This window comes from Girardinichthys multiradiatus, chromosome X (assembly GCF_021462225.1).
Source record: "Girardinichthys multiradiatus isolate DD_20200921_A chromosome X, DD_fGirMul_XY1, whole genome shotgun sequence".
NCBI classification, from domain to species: Eukaryota; Metazoa; Chordata; class Actinopteri; order Cyprinodontiformes; family Goodeidae; genus Girardinichthys; species Girardinichthys multiradiatus.
In genome coordinates this window covers 12,361,946-12,388,521 of record NC_061817.1, presented here as the reverse complement: position 1 = coordinate 12,388,521, position 26,576 = coordinate 12,361,946, and the positions used below count along the sequence as shown (strand labels likewise).

At 39.9% G+C, this 26,576-nt stretch overlaps 1 protein-coding gene and 2 long non-coding RNA genes across 3 annotated transcripts in view; 1 reads left to right on the top strand and 2 right to left on the bottom strand.

The window, feature by feature from the left end:
- Positions 1-1,065: 1,065 nt before the first annotated feature.
- LOC124862784 lies at positions 1,066-2,060 on the bottom strand. The gene is made up of 3 exons (XR_007037000.1): positions 1,928-2,060; positions 1,559-1,731; positions 1,066-1,171 (listed from the first exon to the last, which is right to left on the bottom strand). It is a non-coding gene; the product is annotated as an uncharacterized LOC124862784 (long non-coding RNA).
- A 3,511-nt stretch (positions 2,061-5,571) lies between these two features.
- LOC124862781 (microtubule-associated serine/threonine-protein kinase 1-like) overlaps positions 5,572-26,576 on the bottom strand; it is a 73,798-nt gene continuing 52,793 nt past the window's right edge. The window contains 18 exon segments of the mRNA XM_047356909.1: positions 5,572-9,763; positions 11,552-11,739; positions 11,837-11,970; positions 12,062-12,184; positions 14,198-14,427; positions 14,514-14,729; positions 14,822-15,072; positions 15,155-15,315; positions 16,761-16,870; positions 17,285-17,407; positions 18,376-18,477; positions 18,647-18,812; positions 21,352-21,484; positions 21,577-21,715; positions 23,360-23,568; positions 23,684-23,760; positions 24,412-24,479; positions 24,568-24,700. Of these exon segments, the coding sequence (XP_047212865.1) occupies positions 8,154-9,763; positions 11,552-11,739; positions 11,837-11,970; positions 12,062-12,184; positions 14,198-14,427; positions 14,514-14,729; positions 14,822-15,072; positions 15,155-15,315; positions 16,761-16,870; positions 17,285-17,407; positions 18,376-18,477; positions 18,647-18,812; positions 21,352-21,484; positions 21,577-21,715; positions 23,360-23,568; positions 23,684-23,760; positions 24,412-24,479; positions 24,568-24,700 (4,173 nt within the window). The 3' untranslated portion in view covers positions 5,572-8,153.
- On the top strand, positions 11,687-14,009 carry LOC124862785. The gene is made up of 3 exons (XR_007037001.1): positions 11,687-11,764; positions 12,068-12,121; positions 12,929-14,009. It is a non-coding gene; the product is annotated as an uncharacterized LOC124862785 (long non-coding RNA).

Here is a 26,576-nt window from a genome sequence, read left to right as displayed (position 1 = left end):
TTTATTTTATATTGCAGACAAACTTAAACTGATGTCAATGAAACTAACCTTTGACCTCACACACTAGAACAACAACAACAAAACAAAAAAATCAAGTTTGATTCTAAAGGAATCCAAACGTTGGAGCCTGTATCAGGCCAGACTCCATGTAGAGCACAAAGCTGTCATAGGTCTGGTGGATGGGGAGGCGCAGAGTGACCTCGCAGGTGTTCGCCTCTGGATAAAGTTTTCTACTGCCATCATCACATTGAAGAAACTCAATGGTTGGACGTCGGGGAAACCCAAGTGTGGGGATTGAGTTCAATCCTGAAACAAACACTAATATTTGTTCCAGTGTCACTGGTCGCGTTCCCTCTATAAAAAGTAAAACACAGAAAGTAAAAAATGTTACATTGACATTATATTGTGGTTTCTAAGTGTCCTAATTATCAATTGATTCTTTAACTGGTTTCATAACAATAACTACATACATGAGAAAGGCTGGACATTAAAACAGAGATGGCATTTACAGTAAAGTAATTTTGATATTTAAGTATTGATCTTTTAATGCACTCAATCTACAAATATCTTCTGAGCAATGCAATACCTGTATGTTGAGTAAACAATAAAACACTACCTCCACTCCAGCTGGAGTGGAGGTAGAGAGATGTGTAGCTTATGTTTAGCTCCACAGACAGTGCTCAACAGACCACCTTGTGGTGAAATTACGCTTATTGCTTCTTTAAAGAGTTGATACATCTATTGTAATTGAAAATGTCCTGTACAGATTACAGTCTTATTCATGTTAGTTGGTCTCTTAGAAGGGTGGGTCTAAAAATTTAAGCATGAAATCTAACACAGTTCATTAAAAAAATAGAAAAGTCATTATCAAAGATTAATAATTCTAATTAGGCACGCTCATCAAATGCCTCAAGGAAAATTAGGGTATAATTGAAGCATCCAATGTGAAGCCATACTATCCACCTCAATCAGCCAGTCATTCCACAACATGGCTGTTTGGTTCTGTGCTCTGCGCCTGTTGCTTCCTGGTTCAGCAAAAGATACACTGAAAAGATCCAGGAGGTCCTGGAGCTGAATGGCTTTGGGTCCACCCACAAATAGTGGTTCCAGTTCCTCTATGTGGCTTCTTATTTTTTCAGCAAGGCCCATGGCATTCATCCCATCCACAAATCTAACCAAACAGAAGAAAGCAAGGCATTTTGTGTTAGTTTTCATGTATGACCTGGCAAGAATAACTTAAAATGTTTAGATTTGCTGTTTCCGCTTTGGCAAAGTAATTTAAAGGAAATACAAGGTGTAGCAGAATATATAAATTAGAAACCTACACAGAACATTCATATCATAACGTTCCTGCATGAAGCAGAACATATAAGACATATACAGAACATATAAAATGTAAACAAGTAAAATCTCTCTTTGAAGTCATTACAAGAGTGTTTACCAAAGAAAAGCTCTTACTTATGTTCAATTGCATAAATTTAAATGGGCCATCTCATTTTCCCACTTTGACATAAAACATAATATTTAAGATCAAATATAAAATTTCGTTTTTGTTTACTGCTCCAAAGCTTTCTGTGTCCTTCCTTCGACATATGCCCTTAGAGCTTGTTGTGTAAAGTACTCCTTTTCATCCAGACTTCGGAGACCCGCAGAACAGCCAAGAAGACAAAGAGAACCTGAAGCCTCCATTATGGCATCCCGTGCTTCTGCCAGAGTTTCTGCAGTTATTACCTGTGTAACAGCAAATGGGGAAATAATAAACATACACTTAATTTGAGCCATTCAAGGAAGCTTATTTGGATGACCAAATGTGATATTTGTGAGCAATTTCAGTTCCAATATGTCATGACCCCACAGCTTATAGACTTTTTTTCAATGCCCTCCTGGTCTCATACTCAATTTACCCAAATATAACAGTATTACCTACCCTTTGCAGTTGCTCCTGCAGTTCTCTGTCATCCACTTCTTCAAGAGTGGCTGGGGGTGTCGGACGACTGGCTATGCTGTGGTATAATCGCCGGGAAAAAAATAAGGGCTTGATTCCTCCATGGACAAGGGCCACACTTATCATCTGTCCCAGATTCCTGTAGTCGCCGTTGTCTACACCTGCTCGACGAATATTCCATGATGTGAGGGACCGGGTCGGTCAAGCATGAGGACACACGAAAGAATTTTCAAGGAAAATGGGTTTTATTTTCCCAAAATAACAAAATTCAAACAATGATTACAGGGTCCTTAAAAGAGGTCCAATGAAAAAGGAGGGGGCATCAGCTGAGTTGCTACTGCTAGTGACTTCATGTTCTTTTGAAAATCCAGTTCATCCTGTCTTTTAAAGCATAACTACTTTTCTGTATCCAGAGGCGAACACCTGCGAGGTCACTCTGCGCCTCCCCGTCCACCAGACCTATGACAGCTTTGTGCTCTACATGGAGTCTGGCCTGATACAGGCTCCAACGTTTGGATTCCTTTAGAATCAAACTTGATTTTTTTGTTTTGTTGTTGTTGTTCTAGTGTGTGAGGTCAAAGGTTAGTTTCATTGACATCAGTTTAAGTTTGTCTGCAATATAAAATAAAATAATGCATTTTCAGTTAAAATGAAAAAAAGTTATTTTCATGATTGTCAGTTATGGTTGCAAAATGTTTGTAATTTGTGAGATGAGCAGTTTTGGTTGTGGATTTATTTCATTATTTTAAGGAACATATTCTTGCAAATAAAGCCTATAGTGACTTGCCCCAACTGTTTTTATTTTATTCCAGTGTGGGGTTACCGAAGTACAGATATGGTGTCACCTCCATGTTGAAGATGTCTGATGTAGAGCATGGATTTTCATTGAAGATTGCTAGACACAATGGGGTTAAAAAATAAAAGTCCCACCTAAAGTAGCTTTACTAAATAAAAGTATCAAAAATAAAATACCATTATTAAATAGAGTAATCTTGAAATAAATTGTAAAATCTTAAATGCATAAATCTGGAAGTAAGTAAATACCTGACAAAGTAAAAAAAGATTATTTCTATTATATATTTTGTTTTATTTCATGGGGACATTTATTTATTGGATGGAGTATTTATGAATAATTATAATAGTGTTTCTTTTCATTTTGAATTAATGAGCTCTCCATATATAATGACTACCCCCATCTGTTTAGTTTTTTCTTTTTGGGGGGGGGGGGGGGGGGGGGGGGGGGCTAACATAGGCATCTATCTAACATGTACATCTAACATAAGCATCTAACATATACACTTAACATAAGCATCTAACATATACATCTCACATATACACTTAACATAGACATAAGCACAGCACATATACATATACATAGACACATATACATATTTTTGGCACTAATGGAACCCCATATCTTGAAACCATCATTCACATTCAAACCTGGTGATGGCAGCATGATGCTGTTGGAATGCTTTTCCTCAGCAGGGACAGGGAAGCTGGTCAGACCTCCATGCAGGCAGCTATGCATTGACTCGAGCTAATCCATAATAATCCAAATAAAATATATTGATGTTTGTGACTCTAATGTGCACTGTAAATGGTGTTTGTATTGATAACATGTCCGGAGCAAGTTGGGCTGCTTGACTGTCGGCAGTCTTGTAAAAATATTATTAATGGTATGAACATGTATGTAGGTAAATATGAATGGCCTGAATTGCCTATATATTTCTGTGTAAATTGAGTCTGGTCGTTTTGTAAATTATAATTGGTTATAAATATGTGCTATATATAGGATGAAATGTACAGAAATTGAAGGGGGATATGAAGGAGCCCTTAAGGATGCAGAACTGAAGAAAGCAAAAAATCTCAGATAAGACCGAAGGTTTCTGACACATTTTATTTCCCTTCTAATGTGACATTAGTTATTCACAACAGCTGCTCTAAAAAAAGTCAAACACTTGGACAACGATAGACATGACAGTAATATTAGTAAGGAACGTCCGACTTATGGAGTGAGAAGTCAGAACTGGGGAAGGGACACCACACAGATTTGGTAGGCTATTTCAGTTTTGTAATGAATATTTTCAACAGTCAGATGAAACCAAAATTCAATTAACATTTTCAACAGTACATCTGAATCTTAAATAAATAAATACAAAATTCAATAAATAGAATGAAAAAGAAACGTAAAAAAGTAAAATATCTTCTGCATAAAGCCAGATTTTTAAATTCACTGTATGAAAATAAAACAACATAAACAACTTTTCTTAAAACTGTGTGACATTAATTCAGATGATATATTTCCTGTTTTTGGTCAGTTAGGATTACCAAAATAATTTTTGTTTGCTAAATGTCAGAATAATGAGAGAGAGAATTCTTTATTACATTTTTTAACACCTGAAGATTTCTTGGACTTAGCTGATGATGTCATGATCTTTGTAAGCTTCTTATAGGTAAATTAACAACATATTAATTTAAATGGAGGCACTTATACAGATGTATTTTAAGGCAAGACACTGCTTCCTTATGTGACATTACAGAAAGATCTAAATGAATCAGGAAGATAATTGTTGACCTCCACAAGTTTAGGTCAGGTAAAGTTCCAGATGCTTGAAGGTACCACATTCATTTGTTTTAACAATTATGATAAAGTATAAACGCCACAAGAATGTCAAGACATCATGATGTTTGTGAGTGAAATGTGTGTATCAACCCCAGAATCGAAGCAAAAGACCTTGTAAAGATGCTTGCTGAAGCTGGTAAGAGAGTTTCCTTATCCACGGTCAAACAAATTTTGTACTGACGTGAGCTAAAAGGCCATTCAGAGAGGAAGAAGTCATTACTCCAAAAGCAACATAAACAGCCAGATTACAGTTTGCGAACATGCACAGGGACAAAGGCCTTAATTTTTGAAAACATGTCCTGTAGTCTGATAAAAAAAATAAATTTGAAATGTTTAATGACTATTGTTACACTTAGATTAAGAAGATGGAAATGCGCAATACTCCGAAAACAATTCCAGCCTCGAAAAGCGGGGCATTTGAGCATCATGTTGTGGGTGTTTTGCTGTAGGAGGGACTGGTGCAATTTACAAAATAGATGGCATCATGAGGAAAGAATATTATGTAGAAATACTGAAGCAACACCACATGGCATCATTCAGGAGATTAAAGTTTGGGCACACAGCCATGTTCCAAATGGACAATGACCCTAAGCATACAGATTATTTAGTTACAAAGTGGCTTAAGAACAACAAGGTCAATGTTTTGGAGTGGCCATCTGAAACTTTAATCTCAGTCCCACCGTAATTGCAGGCAGAATTGAAAAGGTGCTGTGCGAGCAAAGAGGCCAACAAACCCAGGTATCTCTTAAAAATCAATGGTACTCTTAAAAAAGAGATTTCTAATCTCAGTCAGCTTTTTCCTGGTTAAATTCAGCCTAAGAAAATTAACTAAAAATAAAAAAAACTGACTCAGATATACCAGTACGGTCAGGAGAAATGGGCCAAAATTCCAGCAAACTGTAAACTTCCTCATTATTCTGACAAATAGGAAATAAAGATGTTTTGGCAATCTTCACTGACCTAAAAAAGAAAAAAGTTTAGTCTGGCTTAGTGTCAGATATATATATATATATGCGTGTGTGTGTGTCAGACAACACAGAGTGCAATTTGGTCACACATGAAACACTGGTGTTTATTGTATGGACTACAACATCATAAGAGATTAGAATGTAAACATGTTTGTCTATGCATCAAAACTATAAACTATGCACAAAAAACATCATCGGGCTCAAGGTATCAGATACTAATGTTCCTGTGTACCATGAAAGTTCTGGTGCTATGTCATGTTGTCCACAAGGTGGCAGTCTCAGACAAGGCTGTTACCTAGTATCAGGACAATAGATTTATAACACAAGACAACAAACAAGACTTCACCACTAAGGTACTCTCAACAACTCTGCTCCAGGCTTTTCGATTTAGCCTAATATGTTTTGACAGACAGTGATGCTCAGTGTTACAGGGCTGGGCACTGATGGATTGCATATTGTTCAACATTTTTATGTGAAAAACAGCAACAAAGATGATCAAATGACCCTTAAATAAAAACACTGCCACTTCCTGTTTCACCTAATGTGATACAATTAACTGTCCTTTTGCATAAATGTAAAAGACTAACTGAAGTCTCATCTCACTCTCATCCAAGTGCTACTTTCCATGTGCATATTTACTTGCTACCTCTCTCTGAACAAACATATTATATACATTTTAGTCTAAAATATACAATTGCACATATCACTATAATATGTAGAGACAACTTTTAAAATAAAATAACATGTCTGCTTGACTTTAGCTTTATGCATTTTTTTCTGTATTTGCCTGGAGCACAATGTAAACCTAGAAACCCGGGACACACAAAAAGACAGGAAAAAAAGTGGCATTGGCAGCACCATTGCATAGTGTCCCTGTGCAACTTCCTCTAATAATCACTCTTAGTCAGCCCTTTAAGAGATCTGAGGGAAACTATCTGGTCCATCCTTCAACTGTATCACTGCAAGCATTTTGGTTTCTTGGTTCAGTGTCTACTGTGTACGGTGAATCCTCAGCGCATCATACAGGAAAAATCACTATATTCGTGACACCATTAACTACCTAAACAAACAGTGTAAAATGACAGTGCACTACAAAAGCATTAATACCCCTTGAACCTTTTGTGACGTTACAACTACAAATTGTAATGTATGGTTTATCTGTGGTGATGAGCTCCAACTCTTTAAGGTTGGAAGGTCTCCTTGCCATCACCCTACTCTTTTAAGCTCCCTCCACATTCTCTTGCAAATTCAACCCTGACCCCTGACTCTAACTGGACCTGTCCAAAATGAATATTACTTCCAAATAAAAGAAACTTGTTGGCTAAATAAAACGTATGAATTTAAACCTAAATCTCTCAGGAGTATGAACAATTTTGGGCCAAACTGCACGGCCATTGTAAATCTCTGGAGGAGCTGTACATTTACAAATCAAGTGGGAAAATCTACTGTCAAAACAGCTATTAGTTGTGCACTCTACTTATCTAGCCTTTATGAAAGAGTAGCAAGTTTGATTTACTACAAGCTTTGGAGGGGAAACACAACCTTCAACAACAACATGTGGATGAAGGTGCTCTGGCCAGATGAAACCAAATTCTACTTTTTGGCCAGCATGCAAAATGGTATGCATCAGGGAAAAACTAACACTGCACATCACTCTGAACACACCATCCAAACTACATAATGTTGCCACCAACATGGTGAAGTATGGAGGGGGTAGCATCATGCTGAGGGAATTTTCTTGTCAGCAGGAACAGGGAATCTGATCAGAGTTAATAAGAAGATGGAAATCAGTTTGATGCTGAAAAACACTGGAGACTGGGGCAGAGGTTCACCTTCCAGCAGGACAATGATCTTAAACATGCAGCAAAAGCTAAAAAGAAATAATCCCTGGATGGCAGAAAACTGCCAAAAACCGCCATGAAAAAGCTCAAGGGGCGGGGTGCGGTGCTGGTGGACCTGGCGACCTTTGCCGAATGTCTCCCCCTCTCTTTTCCCTCTTTCCTGTCTACCTACTGTGGAAAAAATTGAAAAATAAATGCCTCTAGTGCCACAAAGAAAAAGCTCAAGGGGCATTTTGCAAGTCACTGTTATCGTCTTTGTGTCATACATGAAAACGCACGCTCTTGGTGACACTTTTTAGTACCTGAACTTCAAATAAATACAGCATCTAAATACCTTCCCTACAACTGAGCTGAAATGTAAGTAACGCCTTTTTCTAACAGAATCCCACTTTACACAGTCTAAATTCTGCTTGTCAAGTTGAAAGGTTGTTCACAGTGTTTTCTATCTCAATGTCTGCAGTATATTTTTCATCTTTTTAAATAGTCTGTCATTCTCTATAATCAGACATGCATGGAGACATATGACTTTTTTACATTATACTCAACATGTTGAAATGAGCATACAGTATTACACAGGTCTACATCAGGACACTATGTGCACATTTCACAACAGTAGCTGATCGTTGCTGACATCTTTTCTACTTCTTTTTGATGTGTTTTTTTTGTTCAGAAATTTTTATCTTTGCCACATACAAATTCATATGATATGTCAGTCTGATGCTACAATTAAAGGCATTACATGGGACAGTCTTAGTGTTTCTGAAGCTTTTGCATCATGAGTGATGTTTAGAGCTCCGGCTGTTACCTTTGTCAGAGTGAACAGTGGAACCATGAGCCCCCCGGCGGACCCCCGTTGATGAGGCCTCTGCTTTCAGAGCTGTGCTTCCTTTCTTCTCCTCATTTGACTTTGAGGTGTCTTTCACCTTGCCACCCTCTTGAGACCCTCCTTTCATGGGTCCCAGCACTGTTTTAGCTACACTTGTGAGCTGGGTGACGAAGCTGGCCTTGTCCCCTGGAGACATGGCCCGGGACTTGTTTGAGCAGGGAGAGGCTGCATTTGAGGAAGGAGATACTGGGTTTTCCTCCAGGACGTCCATCTGCATCTTGCCCTCTTTGGTCCCACGGCTGCTGTTCATTGACCTCTCCGCTCTGTGCCTGGGTGCAGGGTTTGTTTGAAACAGGGGTGGAACAGGGGATGGAGGTACTTTGGCCTTTGATGGTTCAGTTGCCCTAACACTTTCAAAGATGCCTCCTTTATCTCTGGTCTCCGAGCCTTTATGCTGCTTGCAGTGCTCAGTGATTGGTGTTTTCTGCAAGTTTACCTTTTCTACGGCTACAGTGCCTTTTTCTTTTTCTTCTGTCTTCTCCTGAGCTTTAGTAGCATGACCCTCTTCTGTCTGTGCACTCTGCTGCTTGGTGTCTTGTTGTGGGCTCTTGGATGTACCTGCAGATGAAATGTTCTCACTTGCTTTGGTCTGAAAGCCTGTTCCCTCTGAGGCTGATGCCTTTGCACTTGAATATTTAATCCCAGTTACTGCTGTCATGTCAGCAGATAAAGTAATAGACTTTATTTCAGCTGTATTCATACTCCCATTACTCCTTGCAACCTCTTTGAGTGGTGCCTTGCTTGTATCAGCATTGGTCTTAGACTCTGCTGGGGCAACTGCATTTACATTTTGCGACCCAGAGAGCTTAGATGCTGATGTTATAACATCTTTCTCCTTTGCTGTCACAAGTGTGTCTCTGCTGAGCACTGACTCCTGCCTCCCCAGCCTCCTCACATGGTTAAGGCCTCCAATCTCTGCTCCCATAGGAGGAGAAGGGGAGGAAGACGAGGACGGAGAGGGTGGAGCAGGTCCGTTCTCTCCTTCTATCTCCAGCAAACTTTGCAGACTGTGTTCACAGTGGAAGGACTCTCTCCTGTAGTCCCCATGAGATACCTCCAAGCTATGCTTGCGCAAAGACACCCCTCCTGTCAAAGGGGAAGGTGACGAAGATGATGAAGAGGAGGAAGGTAGGATGGGCGCACCTAGCTTTTCTGCAGACTGTACCCGCTGCAGCAAGGGGGACCTAGGTGGCTCAGCACTCTTGGGATGAGGGCGGGCAACTGGAGGTGAGGAGTGCAGCTTGGCGGGAAACATTTGGGTGGTGTTGGAGCTCCCCACCGTGTGGCCTGTAAGAGACGGAGGGGAAGAGGTGGTCGGGGACGGGGTGTGAGCCAGCGGGGAGAGTGGGATGTTACCAGCGGATTTGCAGCGTGCAGAGCGGTACTGCCGGTGAAGTTTGGGGGACAGGCCATGCAGGGAGCTGGGCCTCATGTGGTGGGAGGTCGCTGGGGAGTTGGGAGTGCTTGATGCCGGAGAACTGCTCTGGGATGATGTACCTGAGGAGACATTTATGTCATCACTGTCTGTGATGCTAAGACAGTACGCATAATTAACGATATCAAATGTTTTTTTATTTATTGCAGTAAATCAATTCAAAATGTGAAATTCATATATTATAGAGATTCCTTACAAATAAATTGATATATTTAAAACATTTACTTCTGTTACTTTTATTGATTATGACATACAACTAACGACATGCCAAAATTCTGTTTCTCAGAAAATGTGATTATGCCAGACCAACAAAAGTATTTTTTAATACAGAGATGTTAGCTGAAAGGTAAAGTATGCTATATTGCCAAAAGTATTTGTCTGTCTACTTTTAAATGTACATCAACTTTGATGACATCCTATTCTTAAACTATAAGGTCCAATTTGTTGATGGACCCACTGTTGCCAGCTATAGCAACTTTAACTATTCTGTGAACATCTTCTGCAAGGGTTAGGAGTGTGTTCATAGTTAGATGAGAAAACCAGAATTAGAGCCTCTGCTGTAGTTCATTCCAAAGGTGTTCAAGAAGGTTAAGGTCAGGACTCCACACCAAACTGTATACACATGCAGCCATGGAGGTGATTGGAACACCAGAATTCATTGATTCTGTGGTGTGACCCAATACCTGTGGCAATATAGTTTATGTCCATGTACAGTAACTGCACTCAGTACGTGGCCTGGGCTCTTTTTGCATAACTTACTACATCAGTGCAGTGTGGCATGGAGGCAATCAGCCTGTGGTTCTACTCTGGTGTAATGGACGCACAGGTTGCTTTGATTGCAGCTGTCAGGTTGTCTGAATCGTTAGCTTTGGTGTTTCTCATCTTCCTCTTGACAATTAGGTAAGGAAGGTTTGCTGGCCACAGAGATGTCATGGTCATTAAAACTGGTGTTGGTACTTTTGGTATTGTTGGCAAATACCAAGGTCTGCTGGAAAATGAAGTCAGCATCTTCATGAATCTTGTCAGCAGAGGGAAGCATGAAGTGCGCTAACATTTCCTGAACCAACCCCAGCAGATGACATGGCTCCCAAACTCATCACTGACTGTGAAAACGTCCCACTGAACCCCAAACAACTTGAATTCTGTGCCTTTCAACTTTTCCTCCACACTCTGGAACCTATTTCCAAATGAAATGCAATGCAATTGGCTTTCATCTGAATAAAAAGAGGATTTTGGATAGGTGCTGTCCAGTGCCTTATCTCTTTATCCCACGTAAGACACTTCTGATGTTGCTTCTGGTTCAGCAGTGGCTTAACACAAGGAAAGAGTCAGTTTTCTTGGATGTCTTGGATACGTCTGTGTGAGGTGGTTCTTGAACCACTGGGTCTGGCTGTAGTTCTCCGAAATGATGCACGGGCTTTGCTTCCCAATCCTGTCAAGGCTACAGTTTTCTCATTTTGGCATTTTGTTTATCCAATTTTCTCCTTTCACTCAACATTCAGTGACTGACTGCTGGACGATGATAAGGTCACCTATCTTTCTTATGATTGTGTAGGTCATATCATAAAACTTCTTTGTAAAATTCTTTTTATTGGTCTTTATGTAATATTCAAAATTACTTCAAAACTGAATTTTTGGTTTTCATTTGCTGTAAGACATAACCATAAAAATGTCAGACATAAATGCTTGAAAAACATCATCCTGTGAGTGGTGATTCTGTACAACATTTGAGTTGCTCTTTCAAAGTACTGTTAATAAATAATATTCTTTATGGCTAATATTTTTCTGCCTAATTCTAGGTCCTGGGGAAACATGCTGTTATGCTTTTATTTAACTGTTCATTTTCTTACCCAGATAAGGGGATTCGAGAGCTGAGCGGTAACTCTGCGTGGGGGAGCGGGCAGCAAAGCTGTGGGTGGGGGATCCTGGCAGACTGTCTCCAGAAGAAAGTGAACGATTCAAGGAGGAGAGGCTCCGGCTGGTGTGGAGCAGGTTGGACTGCTTTGTGATTTTCCTGAACAGTGAGCTGCGTTTCTTACTGGAATACAAAAAACAGCCACAAGGTGAGTAAAACTTCTACTAGAGCAGGAGTAGACTTTATTCTAATGAAAAACATCTGTTTTGTGAGAATGTACTCTTGTCCTTCCTTGACTCCCGTCCTTTTGCTGCGACGCGCCATTTTACATTTGTAGCTGGTCTTGCGGGCAGGACCCACTTTTATGGAGGTGTTCTCAAAGGGAGTGGTTGTTACTGTAACTTTGTTTTCACTCTATGGATTGCACATATTTACACATTATAATCAGTTTATTGTGCAAGCAACATTTTTTCAGATACATTTTATCATAACTGTTCTTTTTAACCTTCAGGATGAGCTCCACTACTTCTGTATGGACAAGACCATGGACTGACTCCCCGTTTACGTGAGTGATAAGGTGCTCAGCTTTCAGTCCAGCCTCCTGAGCAGGACCTCCATCCTCAACATGCTGCAAAGGAACAAGGGCATATAATTTCATTAATTGCCAACAAGACAGATAATAAAATGCATAAAAAATAATATATTATACCAAGCCAGCCAAATACATTTGCAGTGCTTGAACCTTTTCACATTGTGTCATGGTACAACTACAAACTTTAATGGGCTTTATGCGACAGACCAACACAAAGTACGACATTAAATTATTCATTGCTTCCTGGTGGTTTTAAAAAACAACTCTGAATATTAATAAATAACATCCTGTCCAAGCAACTGTTGCCTCATTTTCAAACAGAGTCCATCTGTGTCAAATATAATCCTAGAAAAATCCAGCTGTTCTGTGAAGGCCTCAGAGGTTTGTTTGACAACATTAATGAACAAACAGCATCATGAAGACCAAGGAAATCAGCAGACAGTCAGGGAGAAAGTTGTGAGAAGTTTAAATTGAAGTTAGGTAAAAAAAAACAATATCCAAACTTCATTTAATCAATTATTCAGTCAAATTAACAGACAAAACAAGGAGAGCAATAATCAGAGCTGCAGCCAAAAGGCCCATAGTAACCCTGAAGCACCTGAAGAGATCCACAGCTCTGGTGAATGAATCTGTTGACAGGACTATTAGTTATGCACGCTGTTGGAATAATTGTATATAGATTTATCTTATATTTTTTCCTTTTCTATTTACTTTACAATTTGATCTTTATAACCTTTCATGATGTATGTGTGAGTAAGGATGTGATGAATTTGTCTGCAGGCAAGGATCAAAGGTGGAGCTGAGAAGGAAGCAATCACAGATGAGGAAGTCATAAAGAGGGTGGCTGCGCTGAACAGAAGACACACTGATCTTAAGATTGGGGAGACTGTGGAAGTGTGTTGTTACAAGATAATGGTGTATATGACCTGTTTATGTTGCAGTTGTTTTTCCCATCCTTTAGAGAGCAACGTTTATTGTAACTAGGGAACCCCCAAAGATAATAAAAAGAGAGGTGCGGACAGATTTCAGAGCGGTAGGAGATTTGTAACTGAAAGCACACACTCCACAAATGTGGCTCTTGTAGAAAAAGGATGAAGAAGAAAGCCATTGTTGAAACAGATCTACCTGAAATGCATTGAATTTTCTCACAAGCCATGAAGGAGACAGAGCAAGCATGGAAAAGAAGGTGCAAATAGTCTTATGAAAACTGACATTGCATATCACCCTGAACACACCATCTCAACTGTTAAACATCAGGATGACAGCATTACTCCTTCGGGGTGTTTGTCTTCAGCAGAGACAAGTGGGTCAGAATTCATGTGAAGATGGATGGAGCTACAAATAGAGAAATACTGGAGGAAAAAAAACTGTTGGAGGATCCAAAAGATTCACCTTTCAGCAGGTCAACAACCATACAGCCAGAGCTACAATCGAATGGTTTAGATTAAAACATTTTCATGTTTTAGAATCGCCCAGTCAAAGTCCAGCCCTAAATCCAATTAGGAATCTGTGGCAGAACCTTAGGATTGCTGTCCACAGATGCTCTCCACTCACTCTGAATGAGCTCGGGCTATTTTTGCAAAGTAGACTGAGCAAAATTTTCAGTTGTTGATGAGCTGATGAGAGATATACTAAAAGACTTAGCACGTTGTAGCAAACGTTTTACAAAAGAGGGACCAAGTCCAAATGGATGCAACACTGTTTAGATGTTTATTTGTGAAGGAAATATGAAAACTGCATCTTTTGTATTTCACTTAACAATTATGCAGCACTTTGTCCAGGTCTGTCACATAAAATCCCAACAAAATGCATTGAAGTTTCTGGTTGTAATGTGGTGAAATGTGTAAAAAGAATAAATAGATTTTCAAGGCTCTGTAAAATCTTTTTTATATTATATAAATACAAAAAATTAACATCCTTCTTAAAATGTTTGTCATACTATATAAATTATATATATAAATATAAATATTTGCCTCCTGAAATCCTAGAAAACATATTTATTCATACTGTGAAATAAAGCATGTTCATCCGCATCATATCCGCTCTTACCCAGACCACGTGATGCACGCTGTAAACATCACTGTCTCCTATGTAGACTCGGATCGCTCGAAGGGTAAAACCATACTTCTTCCCGGAGCGGTGGATGGTGATAGGAGAGTGCAGGACATTCACCATGGGACAGAAATCTCTGCTTGGAGAGGAGTCACGGGAAGAGGGGTTAGACGAGAGGGAGCGAGGAGACATGGGGCTGGGCAGTGGGGAGGCACCATGTTGCTCCACTGAGGAGAAAGATGACAGAGTTAAGGTTCTGCTCTGGGATTTTTTTTCTGTTAATTTCCTGTTAAATCTGAAGGTGATGCTTCACCTGCTGGAATGATGACCGACAAAGCAGTAGCTGAAGCAGATTTTATGACTTTAGTTCCTGGTCGTGAGTTACTCTTATCTCCTTCAGACGAGAGCTGCTGGTGTCGGACCCTCCGCAACACCAGGTCTGTAGTGGCCCCACGGGGCCCCTGGAGATCATGAAGTCCCAGACTGCCTGGCAGTGGCAATGATGCTTCAGCAGGTCTCAAAAGCTTGTCTGTGACAAAGCAGAACCATGAACCCAAACTGTAAATAGATGCTCCTGGTGTGCATGGATAAGAGATCCTATTTGGGAGGGCAGGACCTTACCTGCTGCTGTGTGGCTATTACCATCTTTAAAGAACGTTCTTAGGTCTCCATGAGAGGGGACAGCTCCTTCCAGGGAAGCGCCTCTGGTCTTAACAGGAGGCTGCTTACCTAGACCAGGCGGCTCGATTTCCAGCTCCTGAGGTGAGGCAAAGCGGCTCATGTCCATCAGGGCGGAGAAGCGCCGGCGGGCCCCAGACGGTGGGCTAGAGTCACTTTCAGTGAAGAAGGACTCTGAGCAGGACAGTCGTTTCCTGAAAAAGCACAGCAGCCATACTTAGAACATCAGCAGCAGATGATAAAAGATACAACGTAAACTGGCTGTTTTTCGCTTACATTTCTGGTGAACTTGTCCTCCAGTTCTTTTCTCGTAGGGTGACACTTCCCAAGCTTTCTCTCTTGGTTACCCGGTCCTCTCGGGGGACCTTATGCTCTCGTAGAGTCACAGTGTGGGCTTTATGCTCCAGCTGGGACAGATGCTCCATACTGCTATACACCTATGGGTTGGCACAGCAATGTGGTTAGGAGTTTAGAGTACTTCTAAAGAAAGTGAGGGAATGGACAAAATATTAAAACACAATTCTGGTCAAAAATTTTATATCCACTCGTAGACAAATGTGTAATTTTAATTTTGGCCTTTTAATGATTTTTCTCAAATCCAGAGGTTTGAACTTCTGCAATGCAGACTCAATTACATATATGTACTCCCAATACTATTGTATTTCTGTATTTGAGCAAATAACAGAGAGACCATTTTTGCTTAAAGTTTTGTGGCACTAGTGGCCTTTATTTTGTAAGTTGACCAACAGGAAATGGGGTGGAGGGAGAGGGGGAAGACATGCAGCAAAGGTCAACGGGCCGGGACTCGAACACATGACGGCTGAGTCGAGGACTGTAGCCTCCGTATATGGGTTGTGCTTTACACCTGTGCCACTGCGGTGCCTCAGACCACATGCTTTTTGTAGCCATCAGCTGGCATCATTCTGGCAGGATATTTGAATACTTTTCTTATCAGAAGTGGCAGAGTTCATTCAACTTGCCTGTTTTTCTGGCGCAGACCTGACATTTAAGTACAGTCCATAACTTTTAGTTAAGATTAAGATTGGGTGAATTCCAGAAGCTTGTTAACCTGATTTATCCTTTTTCAAAGACTGTTTTGATAGGGTGGGGTAATCTCTATCCTGTCAGAACACCTAGTTGGGTTCAAGCCCCAAAGTATCATGCTGTGGGGCTGGTTTACTATCAGTGGTACTGGTACATTGCACAATGTTAATGGAACCTCATGTTATATTGACCTGTAGAAAGTTAAAATATGGACACAGCTGGTTGATCCAAGAAGACAATGATCCTAAAGATGCATCACAACAGGTTTTGGAATAGGTAAAGCAGTCTAATATTAGACTTCTGGAATAGCCCTGACCTCAACCCTTTTGAAAATTTATGGACAGTGCTTAAAAGTTGTCTAACATTCAATTAGAGCTATGCCAGAAGCTTGTTGATAGCTACTAAAACCTTTTAGCCAGAGAAACAAATAAATTGTGTTGTCTCTAATTATAAATAAAGTTATATGTGGGACTTGAAAGGGTTGCTAAACAGCGCAGCAGCCACTATTTTCTTTGTTGTTAGCTCACCCGGATGTGACATCATCAGGCCCGCCATCCGTCTGCCAAATTATGAGAATTCACTCCTTCATCTATTGCTCTATAATACCACACCTCACCAGGCAGACTGACAGCTGTTTGGCTTTTAATTCCCAATAATCTGCTAGTGCCCTGATGTGGTAATTTTGATTAAAATGACTAAATGTTAATAATTGCCTTTGGCACTTATTAATTATTAATAGCCAAACCAACCTTTTGTTGCACTACAATAAATATGACATCCATGTCCATAATGAATGAATGCAAACTTCCAATCAGCACTGTGTCTGTCAGGTTCAGACCTTGCTGAAGCGAGGGGAGCAGGATGAGAAGCGATGGATCTCCACTGGTTCATCGTCGTTGGTGTTGTCTTCGTCGTATGACTGCACGTGATGGTAGCGCTCAGACCGGGCTGAGGATGAGAAGTGGAAAAACGTTTAAAAAGTCAGAAATAATTTTACTAGATCCATCCATATTCACTTCTGTCTGCATAATCTCAGTTCTTATATACTGCATATCCAGCTATTGCAAACTGCCCTTTTCAAATGTGCTAAAACCAGTCAAAAATCCAAATCTAGACAATAATCTCTCATTTTTGCAAAACTGACTCAATTTAATAACACTCATTTTGCTAAGAAATGTTTTGTTGCAATTACATTACAATTACATTACAATTACATTACAATTACATTTGATGAGTACATTTGGGGTGAAGACAATGGGGATGTTTTATTAACTCTGAATTTTATTGAATTCTATTCAATAAAGTTTTGCCTGCAATCCAACTTTTTATGGGCAGCTTGCGTGTCTTAGGGGGTGAACCCACTGTCAAAATAACTGGTGTCTTCTTCTGACTCTAGATGAGGGATGAACTCTGCTTTCTGTCTCAACAGGCTGTTCCAGTCCACCTCTGCAAAGAACGAGTGCTGCTTGACTTCAAAAGCACCACCTGGAAGGCATGGGGAAAAGAAGGAGGTGAGTGCATACATAAAAAAGGAGGAGACAGAGAGTCAGGTAGATGATGACTGTAGCCCTAAAGCCCGGAGGTATATTCTGACTCTGACAGAAGCTGACTTGTTTGACTAAACCGAGCCACTGAGCCGAACCAACAGTTTTTTTCAGATCAGCGAGTACCAAGGTTAAGGGTACCCAGGGGGTACTTCCTGTGGTGGGGGAGGAATTTGTATCATTCACCAAAGTTAGAGTACCAACAACTTAGTCTAAAAGGGCTCCACTACAAAATGCTGCAGTAAAAATATTCTAACTCCAAAGTGTGCATGTTGCATGAGGATGTGCAGAGAAACAGCTGCCTTGGTTTATTATTGCTAGCGTATCAGACCATGCAGTTTACTGGGTCAGTTTTACAGCACCTCACTGTAGGAAAACTTTAAATGAAAATTTGCACGTGGGGCAGGCAATTGTATTCAGTTCCCCTGAATTTATCATTTGCAGAACCACCTATTGCTCCAGTTAATGCAAGTCTAATGTAATATTCAGCCTTGCAGATCTATAGACTGAAAGTTTTGCCTGTTCTTCTTTGCATAACTTAAGCACGGTTTAATTGAATTAATGCCTTTGAGCAGCTATTTTCAAGGCCTGCCACAGATTCTCAATTGGATTTATGTCTGGACATTGACTGGGCCATTTGTCTCCATCTCCAGTCCTGGAGAGCCACTGTCCTGTAAAATTAAGATGCATCCCTGGTCTAACATACTTGAATCAAACCTGAATCACATCATCTGAATTTGAAGTTTTGCAAAGGCCTGGTAGTGAACCATTCATTTGATTCAAGTGTGTTTAAATACTGTATCTATACGTTGCAGGACTTTGACTCTCAAGGATTGGAGTTTGAATCCCTTGATCCCACACATTGTAGCTGTTTGTTTAGGGATGGCATCCTGCTGGAAGGTGACTGACCTGTGCCCAGTCGCACCAGAGGGTTTGTCTGCAGCAGAGAGGAGATCAGGTGCTGGGCATCCACAGGAAGAGCCTCGTCTCCTTCTGGCCACACTATGTCATCTACAGTGAAACAATGGGAAGAGTTTGAGATGGCAAAATTGTGATGAAGAGGTAAACATGGAGAATATTTCTGCCGTGAAGATTAAATGAGTAAGCTCATTTATCTGTTTAGAATGTCTTCCACATGAAGGAGAAATGTCCACGTCACACAAGACATTGGATCCCTCACCTGTGATGACTTGTCCAAAGAGCTCCTCTGGAGTATCTCCAAAGAAAGGCACACAACCAACCAGAAACTCATACAGGATGATGCCCATAGCCCACCAGTCCACTGGCTTCCCATAACCCTGACGGAGAATCACCTCCGGAGCAATATACTCTGGAGTTCCACACACCTAAAAGAAAAACAAGACCTTCTTGAATTCACAGTTATTGTCTGTTATGACCTTATTTACAGTTAGTTTCAGCCTTGCTTTTCTTAAAGAGATGTGTACATTTCCTTTATCTGTTTCTGACTAAAACGTTCCAGCGAGTTGGAGGCACAGCACCGTCAGAAACATAATGTTTGGCCAAGTAAATCCCCTCCCAGATGCCAAGACTAGATGAAAGCCCCCCGGTGTGTGTTTTCATGTGCAGATGGACACGCAGTAAATGCTTACAGATTTCTGGCTGCTATGATGTGAGCATGGGAAATAATGAGGCTAGCATTCAAAGCAGGAGCAGAGAATAAAGAGGCTTGCGAATAAAAGCTGCACTTAAAAGAGGCACCGTATGATTGTGATGACTGGGGAAATACTGGTCTATTGTTCCGCCAACCGTTACAGGTCTCATTTTATCAGGCTTCAGATATGAATGCTGCACAATGAGAGGGAATATCTTTTCATAGAAAAAAGGAGACATCAAATGAACCCCTTATGATTAAACTTTGCTTGGATCATACTGAATCAGTCTATCCTCAGCCATTGCCAAAAAAACAGAAAGGCCTGCTTGATTGTGAATTTTTGGTTTTTTATTTGTTAAATTAGGAAGTACAGTGCCTTGCAAAAGTATTTATACCCTTTCAGGTTTTACACCCTCAAGCTTCAATGGATTTTATTGGGGTTTCATGTGACAGACCAATATGTATCAATGAAATGTGGAAGGAAGATAATGCATGGTTTTAAATTTGGTTGTGGTTTTTATTTGTAAATAAAATTACATACATGTTGACTCTTTACTAATTAGGCAACTGGTTGCACTGGATATTATTTATAGATGCCAGAGTGAAGAGGGCTCAATACACACGACACAGTTTTCAGATATCTGTAAAAGAATTCTTGGAAATATTTAGCATTTTCTCTCCACTTCACTATTATGTCCCTCGCACTAAAATCCACTGAAATTTGTGGATGTAACTCAACAAAATGTGAAACGTTCAAGGGATATGAACAGTTTTGCAAGGAACTGTATCACAGAAACATAGGAAGCACTAGGAAATACGCAGTAACTGAGCTTGAACATACTTATGCACACAGTAAACGTTTCACTATTCTGACCTAGACTGTGAAAAAATCCACAGATTGAGCTTTTGAGCTTATCCAAATGCAGTAATGACACTGTTACGATTAAATGTTTAAACATTTAGTAAAATTTAAATGTTCTTTCTGCTAAGGTTAAAAGTGAACAGAAAGCAACATTGTCCTCTAAATATATTTCTATGTATGTAAGTAGTCAGTGACATCTGCTCTAAACTGGTTTTTATTGTTTATTTTGAAGCCTTTCTGTCTTCTAGAAAAGTAACTGAAGGGTTTTGAGAAAATAGTAGCCAACTTTTTCCTAATAGTTATTGATAGAGATGTGTCAAAACACACTACTCTAACTTCTGTGAGCTTCTGAGTGTGAGAAGAGATGGCGGAGAGAGCCAGAGAGAGAACGGAGACTGAAGGACACAATGGCAGACTGACCAACAACACACAGAAACAAGAAGCTGTGCCCAATCGATTTTACAGAAACCTTTTATCTACATGCTGAACATTTAGTTGCTCTAATGGGACCCCTCTCATGACTTCTTCAAAATGTTTTTCAGACTCCAGACAAAGCATTGAGTCCACATCATGCTATCGAGAGAGAGAGAGAGAGAGAGAGAGAGAGAGAGAGAGAGAGAGAGAGAGAAAAAGAGAGAAAGAGAGACTTTCTGATAAAATTAAACATTTATCAGTTGAACCTGAATGTTCGTTCTCGAACCCTTTCAGAAGGTTTTGTCTTGTTAATTAATGAATCTAGTTGCAATATAATCATCCATCCAACCGTCCATCCATCCATCCATCAATACCCGGTTGTCCTTGCAGGGTTGCGGGGGAGTTGGTGCCATCTCCAGCAGTCATTGGGCAAGAGGTGGGGTACAACCTGAATAGTTCACCAATCCATCACAGGACAACACAAAGACACATGCACACACACTCATACCTGAGGGCAATTTAGAGAGAGCAATTAACCTAATAGTCATGTTTTCTTTTGGACTGTGGGAGGAAGCAGGAGTACTCGGAGAGAACACACACATACATGGGGAGAACATACAAACTCCATGCAGAAAGACCCCAGGCTGGGAATCAAATCCAGGATCTTCTTGCTGCAAGGCAGGAAGTGCAACCAACAGCGCCAATGTGCAGCCGCAATATAATCATACAATTTCCAATTACAAGATTTAATATGGTGATTCTGAGAATAAATATATTTTCATAATTTATTCCTTTTTTTTTCCTTGGAGTGCACAATTTAGGCTCCCTGAAAAAGAGAATTTCCCCTTCAGACAAATAGATTTTAGAGATGTGAGACTGACAAAATGATTTAATTTTATCAAAGAAATGATATGATTTTTATACATACTGGTGCTTCTCATGCATCAAGTGGAAGCTTTAGTATGGCAATTATCCCTGTCCATTTCTCTACACATACCTGTTTATCCAAAAACTCCCGTGTATCCTTTTCTATGTGTCCTTCATACAAGTTGGTGGTCAGACTCATCAGTCCTATCTTAGACAGACCAAAGTCAGTCAGTTTGATGTGTCCCATTGACGTTATTAGGAGGCTGTGAATAGAAACCACACCAACAAGCATTTTTAACTCTTCTGAAACAGCAACTTTCCAACGACGCTTCTAGGTAAAACAACTCCATCTTACTTGTCAGGCTTCAGGTCTCGATGCACGATGCCATAGTTGTGTAGGTACTCCAGTGCAAGGACAGTCTCTGCAAAGTACATGCGTGTCATTTCCACAGGCAGAGCCCCAATATTTTTCAGCAAAGTGGCACAGTCCCCTCCTGCAGACAGAGAGCCCAGTGTGTCGTCAGCCTCTCCAAAACAAACCATTATAACTCCCATGTAAGGGAAAGTGCAACAGTCCAAATGCCGGCGAGAAATGTGCTTAACTGCTATTCTGTAAATGAGGATGACTGTTCTTTGAGTCATCCTCTTTGAGACTTAATGTCATCCGGTACATTATCCGGTGCTCAGACGTTAATCATCTGGACAATCAACTACAACAGAAAAACAGCAGACTTTTGCGTGCAGAAGTTAGAATCATTGTTACTGTGTTTGCTGGTGATAGTAAATGGACTGAACTTATATAGTGCTTTTCCAGTCATATAGACCACTCAAAGCGCTTTACACTAGAGCCACATTCTCCCAATCGCATTCACTAATGCTCACACATTCATACACCGATATGCAGATCAGTAGGCAACTTGAGATTAAGTGCCCAGGGGCACATTGACATATGGCAGGAGGAAGCTGGAATCAAACCCACAACCTTCTGATTGCAAGATGACTACTCTTCCTACTGAGCCACAGTCGCCTTATAGTAGAACTATAAGAAGTTAATGAGGATTTATCCAAAGGTATTCATCTGTCCAGCACCCCTCCATACTGAACATTTTCACATTTTGTCATATTTCAAACACAAATCTTAAGGTTTTTTTTTTTTTTTTCACAAACGTAGTGCAGAACAGTGAAGCCGAAGATAAAGCATGCATGATTCCAAAAACGTCCCTACAAATAAAACCAAGAGTTTAACTGTGTGTAATTTAACAGGTCAGGGAGAAAGGGTGAGGTTATGAAACAATATCTCAAGCGTGATCATCTCTCAGAGCTTTGTTCAATCCATCCAAAGATGGAAAGAGTACTACAACTGCAGTCCTATAAAGTTGTGACCGCCAACCTAAAAAGACAGATTGTGCATTGAGTTCATTGATCAGAGAAGTAGCCGAGATGCCCATGGTTCCTCTGAAGGAGCTGCAAAGATCCACAGCTCAGGTGGAAGAGTCTTTCAACAGGACAAGTAGTAGTCACAAATCTAGCCTTTAAGGAAGAGGCAAGACAAAAGTCATAAGAAGCCCAGTTTATCATTTTCCCCATTCACGAAGGATTCACAGTAAATATACGGACGAAGATCAGATAAAACCAAAATGTAACTCTTGGGAAAACATGTGTGGTGGAAAACTAACATTGCACACTGTATCCCCAGCATGAAACATGGTGGTGGCAGTATCATGGTGTGGGATGTTTCTTTTAGCAGTTGGTCAGGTATAAAAGGTAAAACTTTTAAATGTGAAAAAGTGTTGAAAACCATCTATCATTTCCCTTTCACTTCACAATTATGCATTTCTTTGTGCTTGGACATCACATAAAATCTGAAGTTTGACAAATTGTGAAAAGGTTTAAGGGGTTTGCATACATTCACATGGCACCATATGTTCAACGTTTTAAATAAATAAAAAAATAAAAAACTTGGATCAAATACTCTTCATGATAAATATTTTGCACACAAAATGGGAAAGGTTTACAAACAAACATTGAAAGTGTAGTCAGGGATCGAGCATCTATCTTTAAAATGTTGTAGCTCCAGTTATCTTTCTCAGAAGCTCCTATACACTTGTACATCCAGGTCTCCATCTCTAGAGCCTCACCTTCCACGTACTCCATGACCATGCAGAGGTGACGGCGGGTTTCGAAGGAACAGAACATGGAAACAACAAAGGGATTTTCTGCAAAAGTGAGTATGTCCCTTTCCACAAAGGCTTGCTGGATTTGGTTCCTCAGGATCAGGTTTTGCTTGTTGATCTTCTTCATGGCAAACCGTTGGCGTGTCTCCAAATGACGCACCAAGTACACAGCCCTAGTTCACATGAAAAAACACACACAGCATCCCTGGTCCATTAATGTGAGCATCACCTGCATCTAAGCACATGCTCATGGGCAGATTAAAAAGGATGCTACATTGAGCTGCTTACCCATATGCTCCGTTACTGATCAGCTTGATGGTCTGGAAGTCTGCTTCTCCTGGTGGTTTTATTGATCTGATCTTTCCCTGTGGATCACAGAGCAGCTACTGTGATGTATATGATTCAGGGCGAGCTTAACTTGTTCCCAGAAATGCTAAAAATGTTAATTCCACATGTGAAACAAGCTCTCTTTGGTCTAAAACCCATGTTTTTAATGTTTTTCTTTTAAATTGGAAGCTTGCCTTATGCTAAAAAGAAAGCAAAGAGTGATAAGGGTATCCCTTATCACTCTTTGTCAGCAGGAATTAGCTTAATTAGTTGCATCCATGCTGAGTAATTAGAAAATGGGGCAATGGGGTTACTAAAAAACTGTAGAACAGATGCTGCCTTTTTAATCTATCACGAATGCAAAAGCAGTTTTCCCAGAATCTATTTCTGTTTGTAAATCTGATATCTTTACCTACACTGGATAATTTTTTAAAAGGCGTTATTTGGACACATTCCAAACTAGCAATGAAAATCTCTTTACACTACAGGTCTATTAAAGCATGAAAAAAAGTACAAGTAGTTCTATAGTTAAACTATAGAAACATATTTTAATTTCCAGATTTCAAACCTGACAATGGTCCATCCATCCATCCATCCTAAAAACCACCCTCCTCCCACTGATCTTCAGCGTGACCCCCAACTGAAGGAGGCATTGCTCTGAATGACTGAGAAAACATTTTGAGTCTCACCTCTGTCGAGTCGTCTGTTTCAGGTGTTAATGGTCCCTCACTGTCGTAACTTTCCAGGTTCACCATATCTGATAATAGACAAATGTTTGGTTAAGTCAGTTGGCAGTCATTTTCTCTCCCAATATATTACCCTTTTACGTGGTTCTGGTCCCTAACCTTCTATTGGATCTCTTGTCAGTCCCAGCTGGCTGATGATGTAACGTGGAATGTCAGTTTTCATAAGATGACCCTCCTTGGCATGGTCCTCTGCTGCTTCCAGTAGATGGTAAAACTCCTCTGGATTAAACTCCTGGAGACCAGAACAGTAGGGTTGGAACTGGTAATATAAGCAAGTGTAAACTTGTAGAGCTTCTTATTAATTAGTGTATTCAAAATAAAAGGTCAGTGCTTCTAGGGGAGCTCCAAGATTTCTTTCTGCAGTCTGAAATGTTACTACTGAGCGATATAAATTCAAAGTTTTGTGAAATGGGTGTAGAGATTGAGCTTCTTTTGAAGTTGTACAGCTAAGCCCAAAATATTCATACCCCTTGCATATTTAGGTTTAAAGTAATCATTTTACTTTGCCAACATGTTGCTTCCGACTGAAAGGAAGTAAAAATAAAATTTTTGGAGTGGCCCAACTAGAGCTGACTTGAATATGATGGAGAATCTGCAGAGGAAGCTAAAGATTAAGGTGATGGCAAGAAAGACTTCCAGCCTCAAAGACCTTCAGCTCATAACCAAAGATAAATTGTTGAAATACTAGTAGAAACATCAAAAAAGCTGGTCAGCAACTGTAAGGAGTGTTTTTTATGCAATGCCAATAGGGCGAAGGATGATTTTATAAAAAAATTATATTATTTTCTAGGGGCCAAAAAAATCCAAAAAAATCAATTTACACAAGAATCCCGATTCCAATTTACTACGATTCAAAATCGATTTAACAAGTCTGAAAACCGACACAGAAGAGTCAGCCACCACCAGCAGACCAATACATGCTGCAGCGCTTCACCAAACTATGTTCCAACTTCGAATGGGCATAAAAATAACAACCAGATCTTTCGCTCCCTTCATTTCAAAAGACTTACAAGGGGTTCATCTGCATGTTGCAGACAGTGGAGTCAAGGTACAACATACCATTCTGTAAGTTTTTCACAGCTGTGCCACAATCTAAGCAGCATTGATTAATGTTTAAAACGTAATAAATGTGAAAAAAACACTTTAATGTCTCCACTTGTTATTCTGTCTTGCAAAGCAGACTGGATGAGATAATGAGGATTCTTTCCCCCCCATAGATTGAAGCCAAAATCATTATGAATCCAATCATTTTTAATCAAAAGTCGATTTTAAATTGAATCGTAGCCTCAAAAATCAGATTCCCACCCATATTATTTTCACATTGTTTTATTACTTTTTGAGAAATGCCAGTCTCATTTCCTATCCCAAACAAATGTCTTGGGGGAATGATAACAGTTTAAAAACTAAAATCTCCCAGTGGAATGATTCCTTTTAGGCTTAGCTGTACAAGCCTGCTGCTGCATTTACAACATTATAAGATATGTTACAGATACACCACCATCCCTCGTGCTCCCACCTACTTATACAGTCATTTTAAAAAATTTAAATATGCATTCTGAGGCTTGTCTGTCAGATTAAAAGTACCCTTTGACCATAACAACCTTTAAGCAGGTATTGGATACAGTTTTCATTAAACTTGTATTTCTGTATTAAAACTTTTTATTGGTCTGATTAATATTCTACTCCAAATGTTATTTATTGGCGATAAGCAGAAAATCATTATAATTAACAGAAAAAATATCGCTCTGTGTGTAAGTACTCTATATAGGGTTTACTTAGTGAATTGAGTTACTGAAGTAAATAAACTTTTCAAAAACATAATTTATTAAATATGACGAATGTTTTTTGTTGCAAATTATGGACTGGAGCCAAAGTTCTTAAACAGTTGTGCACCTACCAGATGGTAGTTAGGTAGCCCTTGGTTATAATTATTTTTTTTTTAAACAACCATTTACAAGACAAATACAATGCTAAACCGAAAAAAGATACAATGTTTAAGCACCAATCTTTGTTTTAAACAGAAATCACACAAAGGAGCAGTGCGGTAGGGAATATTCCCAGCACTCCTTGAATGAACTGAAGCGGGCAACAGTTGAACCATGATCATC